This window comes from Pleurodeles waltl, chromosome 8 (assembly GCF_031143425.1).
Source record: "Pleurodeles waltl isolate 20211129_DDA chromosome 8, aPleWal1.hap1.20221129, whole genome shotgun sequence".
Classification (NCBI taxonomy): domain Eukaryota; kingdom Metazoa; phylum Chordata; class Amphibia; order Caudata; family Salamandridae; genus Pleurodeles; species Pleurodeles waltl.
Genome location: NC_090447.1, coordinates 1281300621 through 1281316141, shown reverse-complemented (window position 1 = coordinate 1281316141; position 15521 = coordinate 1281300621). Strand labels below are relative to the sequence as shown.

The 15521-nt window shown below is 41.7% G+C and overlaps 1 protein-coding gene across 1 annotated transcript in view; it reads right to left on the bottom strand.

The window, feature by feature from the left end:
• The window catches only part of ATP8A2 (ATPase phospholipid transporting 8A2), a 1954943-nt gene that overhangs the window by 1298485 nt on the left and 640937 nt on the right, over positions 1-15521 (bottom strand). Inside the window, exon 17 of the mRNA XM_069202231.1 lies at positions 8040-8145. Within this exon, the coding sequence (XP_069058332.1) occupies positions 8040-8145 (106 nt within the window). The remainder of the gene's footprint in view (positions 1-8039; positions 8146-15521) is intronic.

Sequence of the window (15521 nt, the reverse complement as noted above, 5' to 3'; positions counted from 1 at the left end):
TACTGGTACATCGTCCTAGATTCCCATGTCTGTATACTCTCCCAAAGATACATAAAGAGTCAGAGTTTCCGCCTGGGAGACCGATTGTCTCCGGTATGGGGGGACCCACTGAAAGGCTCTCCGAATTTGTAGACATATTTCTGCAACCGTGGGTGTCTAATTTGCCCTCTCACATTAAAGATACGAAACATATATTGAGCTTATTATCAGACATCCAGTGGGAACCCGGAATGATTATGGTAACTTTAGATATAGTAGCGTTATATACCAGCATACAACATATATGTGGATTGAAAGCTATAGAATACATTCTGAATAGAAGATCTGCAAGCTTACTTGAACATACGCAAATGATATTGAGTATGATAAATTTCATATTGAACAACAATTACTTTCTAGTAGGAAAGAATTGGTTTAAACAGAAACAGGGAGTAGCAATGGGCTCCAGATTTTCCCCCTCATACGCCAATTTGTATATGGGGTGGTTTGAGGAACATTGGATCTGGGGCCCTGGAACAGCGAAATGGCATTCATATATTTTGTACTGGGGTCGATATATCGATGACTGTTTTATGTTATGGACAGGAGATATAACAGCTCTAAATAGTTTCTGTGAATATCTCAATGAAAATGATGAGAACATTAGATTTACATACAAGTACAGTGAGTCTAGTATAGAATTTCTATATGTGGATTTATTTGTGAATAATGATAAGATTGAGAGTAGATTATATAGAAAGCTGACATCCTGCAATACTTTGTTACATGCATCTAGTGCACACCCTAAGCACCAAATAGAAGCTATACCATTAGGAGAGATGGTTAGAGCTCGTAGAAACTGCAGTAGAGACTCAGATTTTCGTGATGTTATTGAAAATATGGGTCAAAGGTTTGTTACAAGGGGATACTCCAAGACGACGATAAAGAAATCTTTAGAGAAGGTTTTGAAAATTCCTCGCTCACAGACACTTAAGCCATATACTAAGAAAGACAAGGGAATAAAGAAGGACTGTACTCAGAAAGTAAGGATTGTATTAGACTATACAGAAAGCTCGCAGAGTCTATTGAAGATAATGAAGAAGCATTGGTCATTACTTACTTATGATGATACACTTAGGAAATTTATTAGCACTAAACCAGATGTCTCATTTAGGAGGGGAAGTACTCTTAATAATATTTTGAGCCCCAGCTATTTAGTGGATAAGAAGAAATCAGATTGGCTTACAATACGGAACACAGGTTTCTATAGATGCGGAGCCTGTGCAATGTGTAAATGGGCCTGGCAAGCCAAAAAAGAATTTGTAGATATGTATGGGCAGAGAGTGAATATAAAGACACACATAGATTGTAATACGAGATATGTTATTTATATGATTATCTGTAGATGTGATAGAATTTATGTGGGGAGCACGATACGTCCTTTAAAAGTAAGAATATCTGAACACTGGAGAGCGATTAGACAAGAAGATGAAAGATACCCAATTGCTTCCCATATGAAGACATGTGATGCACAAGGGAACCAAAAAACATTTAAATTTTTTGGTTTTGATCATTGTGAATTAAATCCGAGAGGGGGTAATAGAGAATTGGCCCTACGTAGGAGGGAATCAACATGGATTATGCGATTAGGGGCGGTTGAGCAAGGGCTGAATACAGATTATGAGTTGGAGTACTTCCTTGGAGATAGCTAAGATGAGACATATAATCTGATATTAGGTTTGAGTCTCTAGTGATATGTCATTTTCAACTCTAACATATTATGTTAGTATTGGTTTAGAATGAACAACAGATATTGACTTACCAAGTTTATTTCATCTCATTTCTCTTTGATTATTATTAGATATGTTATAGATATTATATCAATAGTGGGAAATGGTGTTGAGAACATATGCAGGTCGTATAAATCATATGGTGAAATTTATGGGATGTATGGAGAATATGCATCATTATGTGGAGGAGATAGTAAAGCACAATATATGTAAATATTAGGATTGGCAGATGTATAATGTGAGATAGACCGATAATTTTATAAAGTATATACTATTAAAATGAACAAGGAACACGTGGTGCCTTTTAGGATAGTGACAGCCTTTTTAAAGCTATCAGTTTGTATTTTGGTTATTCGATAGATAGGAAGTAGCTGAATAGTTAGAATACCTTAGAATGCTTGGCAAAATATAGATTGAAATACGGATGCTAATACGCTAGAAAATATTAAGAGAAATGATAGAATATAGCAGCAGTCCGCCTTCTATTTTGACAAGCACACGGATGCAGAAGAAAATGTAGTCCGTTTTTTGTGTCGACTAACCACGTGTACTTTAAAGGAAACCGAGTCGGGTGCACTCGGTTTGATCAGGAAGGATACGGCGAACCCGCGGTGAAGGCGCACTCGCTAAAATGGAATGACACACGGCGTGTATAGAGGTGGGGAAAAGGTTTGGGACTGAAAAGGAAACTGAGATTTAATGATAATATGGGGCTATAATCTGACTGATATATTATATTGTGACAGATACCATTTCACATGCGGTGATTTGCAGACATATATACACGCATGGAATCATTACAGGAGAGGAGGTGAGTGGAATACTGATAAGTAAACAAGACGAATGGGTTGTGGGATAAAGAGAGCAGGATTGTATATATAGACACACGAAGGTACTTATTTTTATTTTTATTTTATTTTTATTTAGCTTTAGTCATAACCGTGTCGCGCTGTAGAATAATACAAGGATGTAATGTGTTGCAGATGATATAATTAAGGCGAGATAAAGTCCCCATGGTACCATGTGAATTCTTTTGTGTTATGTAAAAACCTTTTAGCCAGAAGGGCTGTATACAACTATGATTGAAGTGTTTACAGTTAGGGACAGAGGAAGGCTGTTCTAAATACATTTAATAGAACTTGTTGTGTTTGGTATTTTGGAACTAGATTATTTTGAATATAATGATATATAAAGATGAATATTCCAATGTAATATATACCATTCTTTACTAGGAGAGATGTACACTTCCCACTATTGATTGTTGATTTAATGTTGTAGTATCGGTATTCTAACTTGGAATGCATTGTCTAGTTTGATTTAGGTTACATTACTCTAAACTGTATCACGTTGGGAGGTCCTGAAGAAGTCCAGGGGTACTCCCCGGATGAAACACGTGTTGACGGACATCTGTACAAGTAAGAAAGGAGAGACTATTAGGAAAGGGTAAAACGAAGAATTTTTTTGGGAACTTCAACAAATGAATATTTGAATTTATGGATTTTCTTTATAAACATATTAAAACCTTTTTGGAACTATGAAGGAGCAAAAACCATATGGAACCGTGAACTATAACAATTAAAATAGAATTTGAATTTGGACAGCTGATTTCAATTTGGATTTGGATCTGGACTTAAATGTAAAGGAATGAACTGTATAGAATATGGACAATAGATTTTGATTTGATTCGAACTTGACTGTAAAACAAATAAGTATCATATTTATAAAGTATTATTTGGTTTTGAAATATACTAATGGGATACTTCATATTGAGATTGTTAATTTAGTCTTTTTCACGTGTGCCTTCACTCTTGGTATGTATAGTGTTGGTTAATTAGTTTAACCTTTGGGGGTATTTAGAGGGTGTGACCCTAGTGCAGTGCACCGTGACATAACAATTTTGAGGTTTGGATAGAGAGTATTGGGGCGCCATTACTCCTTAGCATCACCCTCCATTATTAGCTAGTGCATCAACTAGTCTCCCATTCTGAGATCTTCAATTCATACAGCATTGAGCTGTGACAGGTAGAACATCCTCGTTACACAGGTCTGCTGTGGGCTCCCATGACCCGCAATAAATCTGTGCTAAAAGCTGTGACAGGAGCTGAACCAAATCTAGAGGACATGGAAAAACTCATGGTTGTGAAGCACTCAAAGAGCACCAGCACCCCCAAATCACAAAAATGTTCCTGACAACATTGAAAAGCCTGGGGACCAGGGCTCACTGAGGCCGTATGTTAACATCTGTTCATGGAATGTCCATGGAATTGAGTCAATAATGCAAGACCCAGAAGCGCCATCCTTCACCCAGGACTACAACATTATCTTACTTCAGGAAACCTGCAGCCCAGGGCCGATTTTGGTGTCTGGGTACACAGTCACGCATATTCCAGCAAAGAGTTCCTGCAAATATGGCCATGCAGAAGGGGGTCTGGCAACCTTGGTTTCTACGGCACTGAGAGGGCATAAAGTCACAGCTGACACAGGGTCAAGTTGGATCCAGGCAACCAAGGTTACACCTGGCAGGCCCCACAGCAGTCAAACAGAATTAATCCTTATAAATGTTTACATTCACCTCCAAAAAAAGCAGGTAAAAGGGACAAAGTGAAAGCATTGGGAGAATTAATTAAGGTCTTACAGCATAATTAGACCATATTCATCATCACTGGCGATTTCTATCTCAACTTCTTAGCCACAAGAGGGGGAAATAGAAAGAACCGTGCTGCAAGCACACTCAGGAAACACTGAAAAATGTAGGCCTGATAATGTTAAACAGGAAGAGCAAGAAGGACACTCCAGCATCAATAACTTTTGCAAGCAGCAAAACTTGTTCACTCATCCATTACACTCTGATACACAACTCTGCGATGCCCTGGGTGCAGAAATTCCAAATCAAATGCAGATCTGAGAGCGATCACTTCCCACAAACATTGGAATTAGTATCTAAATTTGAGCAGCTGCAAATCTCGTGTGGCTTAATTGCACCCCCTCTATGTTTAAACATAAAAGAATAAAATGGCGTCAGAAAGGGATTGCGGCTGTGATGGATGAGGTGTATCGTAGGGCAGGGCCCTACAGGTGAGAACAAACCTAGCGGCCATGCAAGAGAAGGAGCTGGCTTTTAAAGGCGATTGGAATGAGGATTGGGCTGAGTTAATTTACTTTCTGCTTGCAAAATATCCGTCCTCTTCCAATTCAACAATTCAGCAAAGGGCTTTCAACAAAAAGAGGGGTCGAGACCAACAGGCCTAGTTTAATAAGGCCTTGCGCACTCAGAAATCACGAATCGTGCAACAGTCCAGGAAACTGGTAAAAGCGGCCCGTCCCGGTGCGATGATGGAGATAAACTCACCCTCTAAACTCTAAAGGAGATCCAGTGTATTGGGCGCAGTACTTTTTGCCACTTTTAAACAACATAACTCACGCTTAACGGATCCCAGAATCATGGAGAAGCAGCATCATGCACACAATTGATAAAAGTGGAGATCCTGCTCTGCCTTCGAACTACAGGGTAATCGCCATTATCGAGGCGGAAGCTAAGCTGTATGCATTCTGTCTGTTAGAGCACCTCCAAACCTGGGCAGATGAAAATAAGCTACACCTGAGATTTCAAACACGCTTCAGGGCAGGCATGGGAACATCAACAAACCTAATAGCTCTCTCCCTCATCGTAGAAAAGGCCAGCACAGAAAGTTCAGCCTTTATGCCTGCTTTGTCGATCTTAAGTCTGCCATTGACTGGGTCCACAGGGAAAGGCTTTGGTCCAAGCTGGCCAAATGGGGAATCCCGAATAATCTGAGGGCTATTACAGATCTTTACACTGACACCTGGGTTCAGGTTAAAATTGAAGATGGCATCAGGCTAACAAAAAGAATACCCACAAAAACTCGGCTTAAAGCACGGCTGTGTCTTGGTGACAATCCTGTTCAATTTATACCTGGCAGATCTTGCCAGTGCGCTAGCACAAGTAAACAGCCTTCCCCTGGCTTTCAGGTCCAGAGAAAGTCAGGTGCCTACAATACGCAAACTACATTTTATTATTGAGTCATACTTCATTGGGTCTGCAACAGAGCATAACAGCTCTTAAAACTTTTATGGATCAGCAAGGCCTAGAAATAAACGTGGCCAAAACCAAATTGATGCGGCTCCTTGGTGCAATTATAAATCTTTCAAATGGTTTCTGGGGGGAAGAAAGTGGAGGTGGCGAAGTCATACAAAGATCTAGGCGTTCACCATGAACCCCAATTGAAATGGAAGCGCCACCTGCTCTCAATTCAGGCAAAGATCCACTCATTAACATATAGCTTTAAGCTGCTTAAGAAGAAGTTGGACTGTCCTAATCTGTCCCACCTTATAAAGCTCATGTCAGCTCAGTTGCTCCCAGCTATTTCCCATGGGACCAAAGTTTTGCAGGGCCGGGAGATCCTTCTATTAAATAACAGCCAAATTAAAGTATATAAAGCTGTTTTCAGCGTTCCAAAACCTGCCCCTCTGCCCAGGTCAGGCTGGAGTTTGGCCTAAAAAACTCAGGTCCTTCAGTGTAAGGGAGCCTTTCTTAAAGCATCCTGGAGGCTATGGGCCAAGGAGAATACCTCCATAAATTATTCATGCTGGCAAGAAGTGTAGGCGCGACAAACCAGCAACAGAAAAGGAACTTGAGGGAGCTACCTAAATCCAGCCATCCAAGGCTTGGGCACGGAAGAAGCATGGAAGTGTAGCCCGGGGAAGACTGCATTCAACAGATTATATCTCTGTCCGCTCCCTATCACTCGCTCCCTATCACTTATCACAGACAAAGTCTCTTTGGCTAAAAGATGGCATGCCTAGGCAGTTCTGAGGTCTTATTCGACTCTGTCCCTACAAGGATGTCTTGCAGAACATTTTTATATTTATGTAAATCATCAGTTCTTGCTATATCGAATGGAGTTGTTCGATACCAACGATGCTCACCCCTCTTGGAAAAAACAGTATCTTAACCAATGTTGCCATTTATGTGCCTATAACCAAACAACTTTGTTGTACGCCCTCTGTATCTGCCCATCTCTGGGCCTGGAAAGAAAAAATCAGTTAAAACAGCATTTTTTACTTCATAATGGGCCAGATGTACGAAAGGATTTTACCCATTCTGTGTCTATGGGAAAAAGCTTCCGTACATATGGCCCAATGTCCGTTCCTGCAGACTGCCTGTAATAAGTTGGCTCAATGGCGAGTTGATTCCATACTGTTGCAGGGGGGTGAAGTTTTTATAGCTGTTTCATAAGAATCTGGTTATGGCTGACTCTGGGTAATTGTTTGAGTAGACGTAACCAGAATGCAGAGTGCCCCGGTTGGAGATTTGGAAATGACAGGCCACGTTTAAGGCAGCATCACCTTCTCACGAAATCAAACTTCTAAAACTTATTTATGATATTGCATATGATTGTTTTTTTTTTTTTAACTGAGTTTGAATATGAAGGTGGATCATTGGCTGTCTTGGACTTGGGTCCCTAATTAGTCTTTGACATAATTTCTGCCCCCACTGTTTTTATGTATTTTAAGGTCTTAACTTTTCTTTTTTTTGTAGTTGGTTTTATTCGTCCAATATTGGCATTTTGGTATGCACTATACTGCAATTTTTATTATCCAGCAATAAAGATTATCTGTAAAGATGCAGTGTCATTCTGGGCTGGGATGCTATTCTCAATTTTGCCACACTTGTTTATAAAGAACGCTAAGATGGAAGGGCAGGTTTCCTCAGATGTTGTGATAGAAGTCTAAGCTATTGCTCGATTTTGCATTTCATTTAATCCACAATAGAATTCCTTCATTTTGGAGGATGCATTAGAAATTCTTTAGGGTATTTGAAGTGGTAATTAGTCATTTTTGGGTTCTGAGTTGTAGTCATGCCAGTAGGTTCTTTCACATTTCTTTTTCTTTTGTTTCAGTGATCACATCCAGTGGAATCAACTTATTGACAAGAACTTATTTGAAACCCCATTAGATCTGATGTGGATACAGAGGTCTGATCCGTCTATCAGCTACTTAAAAAGCAAGTTGTTAGTCAAAACTAATATTAAATTTCCTTCTGTGACCAGTCATTCTGTAAGAGTACACTGATTTAAAAGTGCAAACCTTCCTTTTTGGAATACCTTGTACTTGTAAATTCAATGTGTATAATTGCAAGTAAAAACACATTCAAGACAATGTGTGGAATTTCCACATTTCCTTAACTTCTATGTTTTTACAATTCAAGCCCCAGAGACAAAAACTACATATAAACTAATTATGACGTACCTGGTGAAGAGGCTTGGTAGATAATTGTACTTCCATCCCTTTCAGGAACAACAGTATGACAAACAGCAAGCAAAGTCAGGAACTCTTGTATTTGCATGGCTGTGGGCTGCAAATCAAAGACAGCTACATCACCACATTTGTTTAGTAAATGCACAACTAAACAGTTTAATATTTTTCTATTTTGAACTGAGGCCAACGGGGTTTTGCCATGGAGAAATTGTTACAACTCTTCTATTGGCACCAGACTCTGCTAACTAGGCCAGAGGAATCCCTAGCTGTTCATGTCGATGCCTTCTCATAGACCTAGGCACCAGCACAACACTTCTATCATTTAGTTGCTTACTGGTAATCCATCAAACCTCGGAAAACCAGCTAGACATCAGTGGGTGGGTAGACCAAAATAAGAAATGTGAACCAAACCCCTATTGCTTGTATTTATTACAAGTTACAAGGTTGCTATCTTTTACAATTGTGTAAAAGTGTGTATACAAGCAGTCAAAATGAAATGGTGTGGTTCCCAAAAGATCAACAAAAATAACTCAAATTGTACAGTTTGCTACTGTAATATCTTAAATTCTAGAATATGCAAGTTCCTCAACTGTCATACTCTTATCCACGCTATCCTCTTATAGTACATGGAGGTATGCCTGAAAGGAGGCAGACGGGACTCCATTGCAATTGTTACTAGAGTGGAAAGCCCCTATGGCTTCAATATAGGGACTGCACAAAAAGATTTATTAGATCACCACCAAAACTTTCAATCAAGGAATCTTAATTGGAATAGCTGAAGACATCTGCCTTGGGAGAAAAAAACTAGACAGGTTTCCCCAAGGTAATTTTGGGAAGTAGTGGAATCCACCATAGACGGTACTTTCCCTGCAAATAATGTTACCTTGGAGGGTGGTATTTGTTAGCCATTTTGAAGAGGTTTGTTTTCCTGTTTGTGTTGCCCCCTTGCCCCATCTTGGATGGGAGTAGATTTTGATTCCTATTGCTTGCCAAAAGTTTTATTGTACATATTTGGTTTAATGGCTCTGATAAAACATGCTTTTGTGTGGAAACATATGTGTTTCTGGTGTAACCACCAGCTGGGATGTTATGCTGATATGTCCTCATTTTTTGTGATAGTAGCAAAAATGAACTATGCCTTGTTTCAGTGCCAACATAATAGCCAGTGGCTTGGAGGTAGTTGATACGGAAGATTCTGGGTGACAGGTACGGTTCAGAATGGTGATAGACCCATGAGCCCAGTATTATTGTGAAGCATCAGTCCATGGCGATAAGAGGTACATTTTGAAGATCTGACCTGTAGGATTAAAATATACTAGAGTCATGGATGGGATCCAGTAATTTCAAGAAGGTGAGTAGTGTTTAAGCAGTGGTGGTGAATGTAATGGCTCTATATAGTACTATGCCAGTTTGAGTGATGCCTCAGGTCATTATACTTGTAAGTTCAAACCTGTTACATTAAAGCAACGCTTTGCACATTAGAGCTGTGTCTTAGGTTGATGTGGCTATCTTTCTGAAAGTGGTGGTTGCAATGGAGGGAAAAAGAGAAAAGGGCTTTTATTCTGAGAAACAATATATTGTATATAAGGAGATGTCAGCTACCTAACAAATGTAGTTAGAAACTTGTGGAATGAAAGGGTTATAGCTCAAATGAGAACAACCAAAAGCATAATTCAGCCTCCCGCCCTTTCTGAAAAAACAGGTATGAATGTTGGTTTTGAATCCTTCAGCTTGTGCTGATAGAGGCGTCCGTTTAAGGAAACTATGCAAGCAATTGCTTGCATGTGCATGTGCTACAGCTTGGCACTTGATTCAGCTTCTATCCTTCCCTTCTGTACCACTGTCGTCCTGGCTATAGAGCCAGTTCAGCTGTGAGGCATGGTGCATTGGGGCAATGGAGAAGATTAAAAGATGAGGTTGACAGAATGAGTTAACCAAAGCCTGAAAAAGTTTGCATTACCAGCAGTCAGCTTAGAAGAGATGCAGGTGTAGGAGGCTGGACTGGCTTTTAGTGAGTACCTAGGGGTACTTGCACCTTGCACCAGGCCCAGTTATCCCTTATTAGTGTATAGGGTGTCTAGCAGCATAGGCTGATAGATAATGGTAGCTTAGCAGAGCAGCTTAGGCTGAACTAGGAGACGAGTGAAGCTCCTACAGTACCACTAGTGTCATATGCACAATATCATAAGAAAACACAATACACAGATATACTAAAAATAAAGGTACTTTATTTTTATGACAATATGCCAAAAGTATCTCAGTGAGTACCCTCAGTATGAGGATAGCAAATATACACACGATATATGTACACAATACCAAAATATGCAGTAATAGTATTAGAAAACAGTGCAAACAATGTATAGTTACAATAGGATGCAATGGGGACACATAGGGATAGGGGCAACACAAACCATATACTCCAAAAGTGGAATGCGAACCACGAATGGACCCCAAACCTATGTGACCTTGTAGAGGGTCGCTGGGACTATTAGAAAATAGTAAGGGTTAGAAAAATAGCCCACCCCAAGACCCTGAAAAGTGAGTGCAAAGTGCACTAAAGTTCCCCAAAGGACATAGAAGTCGTGATAGGGGAATTCTGCAGGAACGACACCAACCAACAATGCAACAATGATGGATTTCCAGTCGAGGGTACCTGTGGAACAAGGGGACCAAGTCCAAAAGTCACAAGCACGTCGGAGATGGGCAGATGCCCAGGAAATGCCAGCTGTGGGTGCAAAGGAGCTGCTACTGGACAGTAGAAGCTTAGGTTTCTGCATGAACGACAAGGGCTAGAGACTTCCCCTTTGGAGGAAGGATCCCTCACGCCGTGGAGAGTTGTCCAGAGGTGTTTTCCCGCCGAAAGACTGCCAACAAGCCTTGCTAGCTGCAAATCGTGCGGTTAGTGTTTTTGGATGCTGCTGTGGCCCAGGAGGGACCAGGATGTCGCCAATTGCGTCAGGAAACAGAGGGGGCGTCGAGCAAGACAAGGAGCCCTCTCAGCAGCAGGCAGCACCCGCAGAAGTGCCAGAAACAGGCACTACGAGGATGCGTGAAACGGTGCTCACCCGAAGTCGCACAAAGGAGTCCCACGTTGCCGGAGAACAACTTAGGAGGTTGTGCAATGCAGGTTAGAGTGCCGTGGACCCAGGCTGGACTGTGCACAAAGGATTTCTGCCGGAAGTGCACGGAGGCCGGAGTAGCTGCAAAAGTCGCGGTTCCCAGCAATGCAGTCTGGCGTGGGGAGGCAAGGACTTACCTCCACCAAACTTGGACTGAAGAGTCACTGGACTGTGGGAGTCACTTGGAGAGAGTTGCTGGATTCAAGGGACCTCGCTCGTCGTGCTGAGAGGAGACCCAGGGTACCGGTGATGCAGTTCTTTGGTGCCTGCGGTTGCAGGGGGACGATTCCGTCGACCCACAGGAGATTTCTTCGGAGCTTCTAGTGCAGAGAGGAGGCAGACTACCCCCACAGCATGCACCACCAGAAAAACAGTTGAGAAGGCGGCAGGATCAGCGTTACAGAGATGCAGTAGTCGTCTTCGCTACTATGTTGCAGTTTTGCAGGCCTCCAGCCCGGTCAGCAGTCAATTCCTTGGCAGAAGGTGAAGAGAGAGATGCAGAGGAACTCGGACGAGCTCTTGCATTCGTTATCTAAAGAATTCCCCAAAGCAGAGACCCTAAATAGCCAGAAAAGGAGGTTTGGCTACTTAGGAGAGAGGATAGGCTAGCAACACCTGGAGGAGCCTATCAGAAGGAGTCTCTGACGTCACCTGATGGCACTGGCCACTCAGAGCAGTCCAGTGTGCCAGCAGCACCTCTGTTTCCAAGATGGCAGAGGTCTGGTGCACACTGGAGGAGCTCTGGGCACCTCCCAGGGGAGGTACAGGTCAGGGGAGTGGTCACTCCCCTTTCCTTTGTCCAGTTTCGCGCCAGAGCAGGGCTAAGGGGTCCCCTGAACCGGTGTAGACTGGCTTATGCAGAAATGGGCACCATGTGTGCCCATGAAAGCATTTCCAGAGGCTGGGGGAGGCTACTCCTCCCCTGCCTTCACACCATTTTCCAAAGGGAGAGGGTGTAACACCCTCTCTCAGAGGAAGTCCTTTGTTCTGCCATCCTGGGCCAGGCCTGGCTGGACCCCAGGAGGGCAGAAGCCTGTCTGAGGGGTTGGCAGCAGCAGCAGCTGCAGTGAAACCCCGGGAAAGGCAGTTTGGCAGTACCAGGGTCTGTGCTACAGACCACTGGGATCATGGGATTGTGCCAACTATGCCAGGATGGTATAGAGGGGGCAATTCCATGATCATAGACATGTTACATGGCCATATTCGGAGTTACCATTGTGAAGCTACATATAGGTAGTGACCTATATGTAGTGCACGCGTGTAATGGTGTCCCCGCACTCACAAAGTCCGGGGAATTGGCCCTGAACAATGTGGGGGCACCTTGGCTAGTGCCAGTGTGCCCTCACACTAAGTAACTTTGCACCTAACCTTTACCAGGTAAAGGTTAGACATATAGGTGACTTATAAGTTACTTAAGTGTAAAATGGCTGTGAAATAACGTGGACGTTATTTCACTCAGGCTGCAGTGGCAGGCCTGTGTAAGAATTGTCAGAGCTCCCTATGGGTGGCAAAAGAAATGCTGCAGCCCATAGGGATCTCCTGGAACCCCAATACCCTGGGTACCTCAGTACCATATACTAGGGAATTATAAGGGTGTTCCAGTATGCCAATGTAAATTGGTAAAATTGGTCACTAGCCTGTTAGTGACAATTTGTAAAGAGAGAGCATAACCACTGAGGTTCTGGTTAGCAGAGCCTCAGTGAGACAGTTAGGCACCACACAGGGAACACATACATATAGGCCACAAACTTATGAGCACTGGGGTCCTGACTAGCAGGGTCCCAGTGACACATAACAAACATACTGAAAACATGGGGTTTTCACTATGAGCACTGGGCCCTGGCTAGCAGGCTCCCAGTGAGACAGTGAAAACACCCTGACATACACTCACAAACAGGCCAAAAGTGGGGGTAACAAGGCTAGAAAGAGGCTACTTTCTCACAGCAGGCCAGTGTTATAAATGAAGGTATCACATAGTAAGCTGGGGTCAGGTAGTCAACTTGCAGAGCTATACAGATTGCAGATGTGTTGTATAAGATAGGTGACAAGTTATTTAGTGAATGCCCCAACAGGCGCATGATCCTCTCTGCTAAGACCACTCACTCTGTCTGTCAACCCACCCTTACAGTGACCCCCTAACATTCCATGTCCTCATAGCAGAGCAGAGCAGAGCAGAAACGCCATAGCAGGCAGCAGAATATAACAGCTAATCTTATTTGTTCCAGAGGCTAAGCCATTCATTTACCACTATCTTGCCTGTAAAGTTCTCTGTTTTTTCTTACACACCCTTATTTATTCAGTCCGTAATCTATCTATATACCTCCTGCTATGTGTTGAGTATTTAGCAGCATGCCTCTCAATCTAGGGAATTTCGTTTCATGGTAGTCTCTGTGCCAGTTACACGAAGATAATAAAACTGAAAGTACTGAAAAAGTCAGTAGAGTCCAGTATGAATTATTCATATATAAATATATATATATATATATATATATATATATATATATATATATATATATATATATATATATATATATATATATATATAGCAAAGAAGAGACCTGTAGACCCACACTGACGTGTTATAAATTATTGTCAAAGCAATAAAGACCTTATAGGTGTCAATGTTAAGATAATGTCCTAAATTGTGTACAGTACCCACTAATGTATTGTCATGTACAATAAATGTGGAGAAAATGGATTTGAACCCAACTTATTAAACTAGAAATATTGTTGTATTGCTCACAGCTTTTTAACATAAAAAACAGTTAACATATTTACCATGAGTGCTCAGTGTGATAACTAAATACAGAGTGCTCAAAAGACGACACAAGGTGATCACAAACAGAAAAATAAAAACGGAGAGAAGACCCAAATAACTGCTTATTTCAATATAAAGAGACATATTCCGAAGGGCACATTAAGTCAACATTGGGAAATGTTTGCTTTTTAAAATCTCTCAATAAAGTCTTTTTGCTGAAAGATCATCACCGACGTTTGGACCCTCATTGATTTACCGGGTCATCATCGGTACGAAGCTGTAGTGAAACTGAGCACAAAGGTTGCAATAAGCTTTTCCTTCAAGAGATAGGAAATTAGTAAATTGAGGAGGATGATGATTCAGGTGTCACTTGGTCCAAACATTCCTCTGTATAATTCAACAATAGTCTGCCTGTTGTGAATACCGTGCTCCAACTCTGAAGTTTCACAGAGTAGGGTGGAGATAGGGGGAATTTTGCCATAAATACCCACTGTACCACTTTATGGCCCCTGGTATAACTACAGGGCTAGGCATGCAGCTCGATCACTAACACCCTTTACCAGTGGCAACAGTAAATGGGGAGACTAACAAGGATAACTCCATTGCATTGCGTATTAATGACAAATTCAGTTGTCCAGAGCTTCAGCAAAATGTTTGAGGGCCGGCGGTTAGACACGTTAGCGGTTTGCACCCCTGTGAGCATTGGGAGTACAGAATAAGATGTTCTCAATATAAATAAACTTCCACTTTAATGGCAGCATTGAGGACATTCTTTGCCTGTTGATAGATCCTGCTAGTGGAAGACTCATCAATCTATGAATGATGATTGACACATGGATTGATGTTTTACCCTATTCTGTATTTTTTACTCAGGGCTGATTCCTAAAGGTTTTTTCTGAAAATACTGCACAAGTGATCATTAAAGTTGGAGCAAGACACCAATGCTCACAGAAAGAGCTACCTATAGCACTTCCATAGCAGCTAGAAGTTGCAGACACTGCTTAGGTCAAAGGATTGTGTTAGTGAGCACTATATAAATGTTGGAATATTAATGTTATCAGTACGGGTGGTAAAACGTTTTCAATGGAGCAATGGACACAAAGTCATAGGAGGTGGATCCCGACCACAGAATCAAAACCCTAATCAACATTTTCACATTTTCAGTATTCAAAGCGAGACATGGAACATGCTGACTGCTCAGAGCTGCTTAAAAAAAAATGTGATACAATATTACAATTGCCTTTTCGTACTTCACGCACAATGTTTTGTGTTCAGAATAGTCTCTTGTTCCACTAGTAGGCAGTATTCTGGCAGTGGCCGAAGGCCCCCACGTACAGCCCACAGATCTTTGCAGTGTTGTTCCATCATGGTCCAGTCCTCACACGAAGACGCTGAAATACCTCCTACATCTATCACTCTAGACAGAAGACCACCTAATCATGCTTATTTTAAATTCCAATTCCATTATTTATGTTTCAGAATGTTTTATGCATGCTCAATTGTATCTCTCCTTCCTCACTGCACTTTGGCAACAAACCACCGGCTTCAAATTGGCTTTTCAAGCACATCGTATTCTGTCTGCTCTTTGCTTCCCTG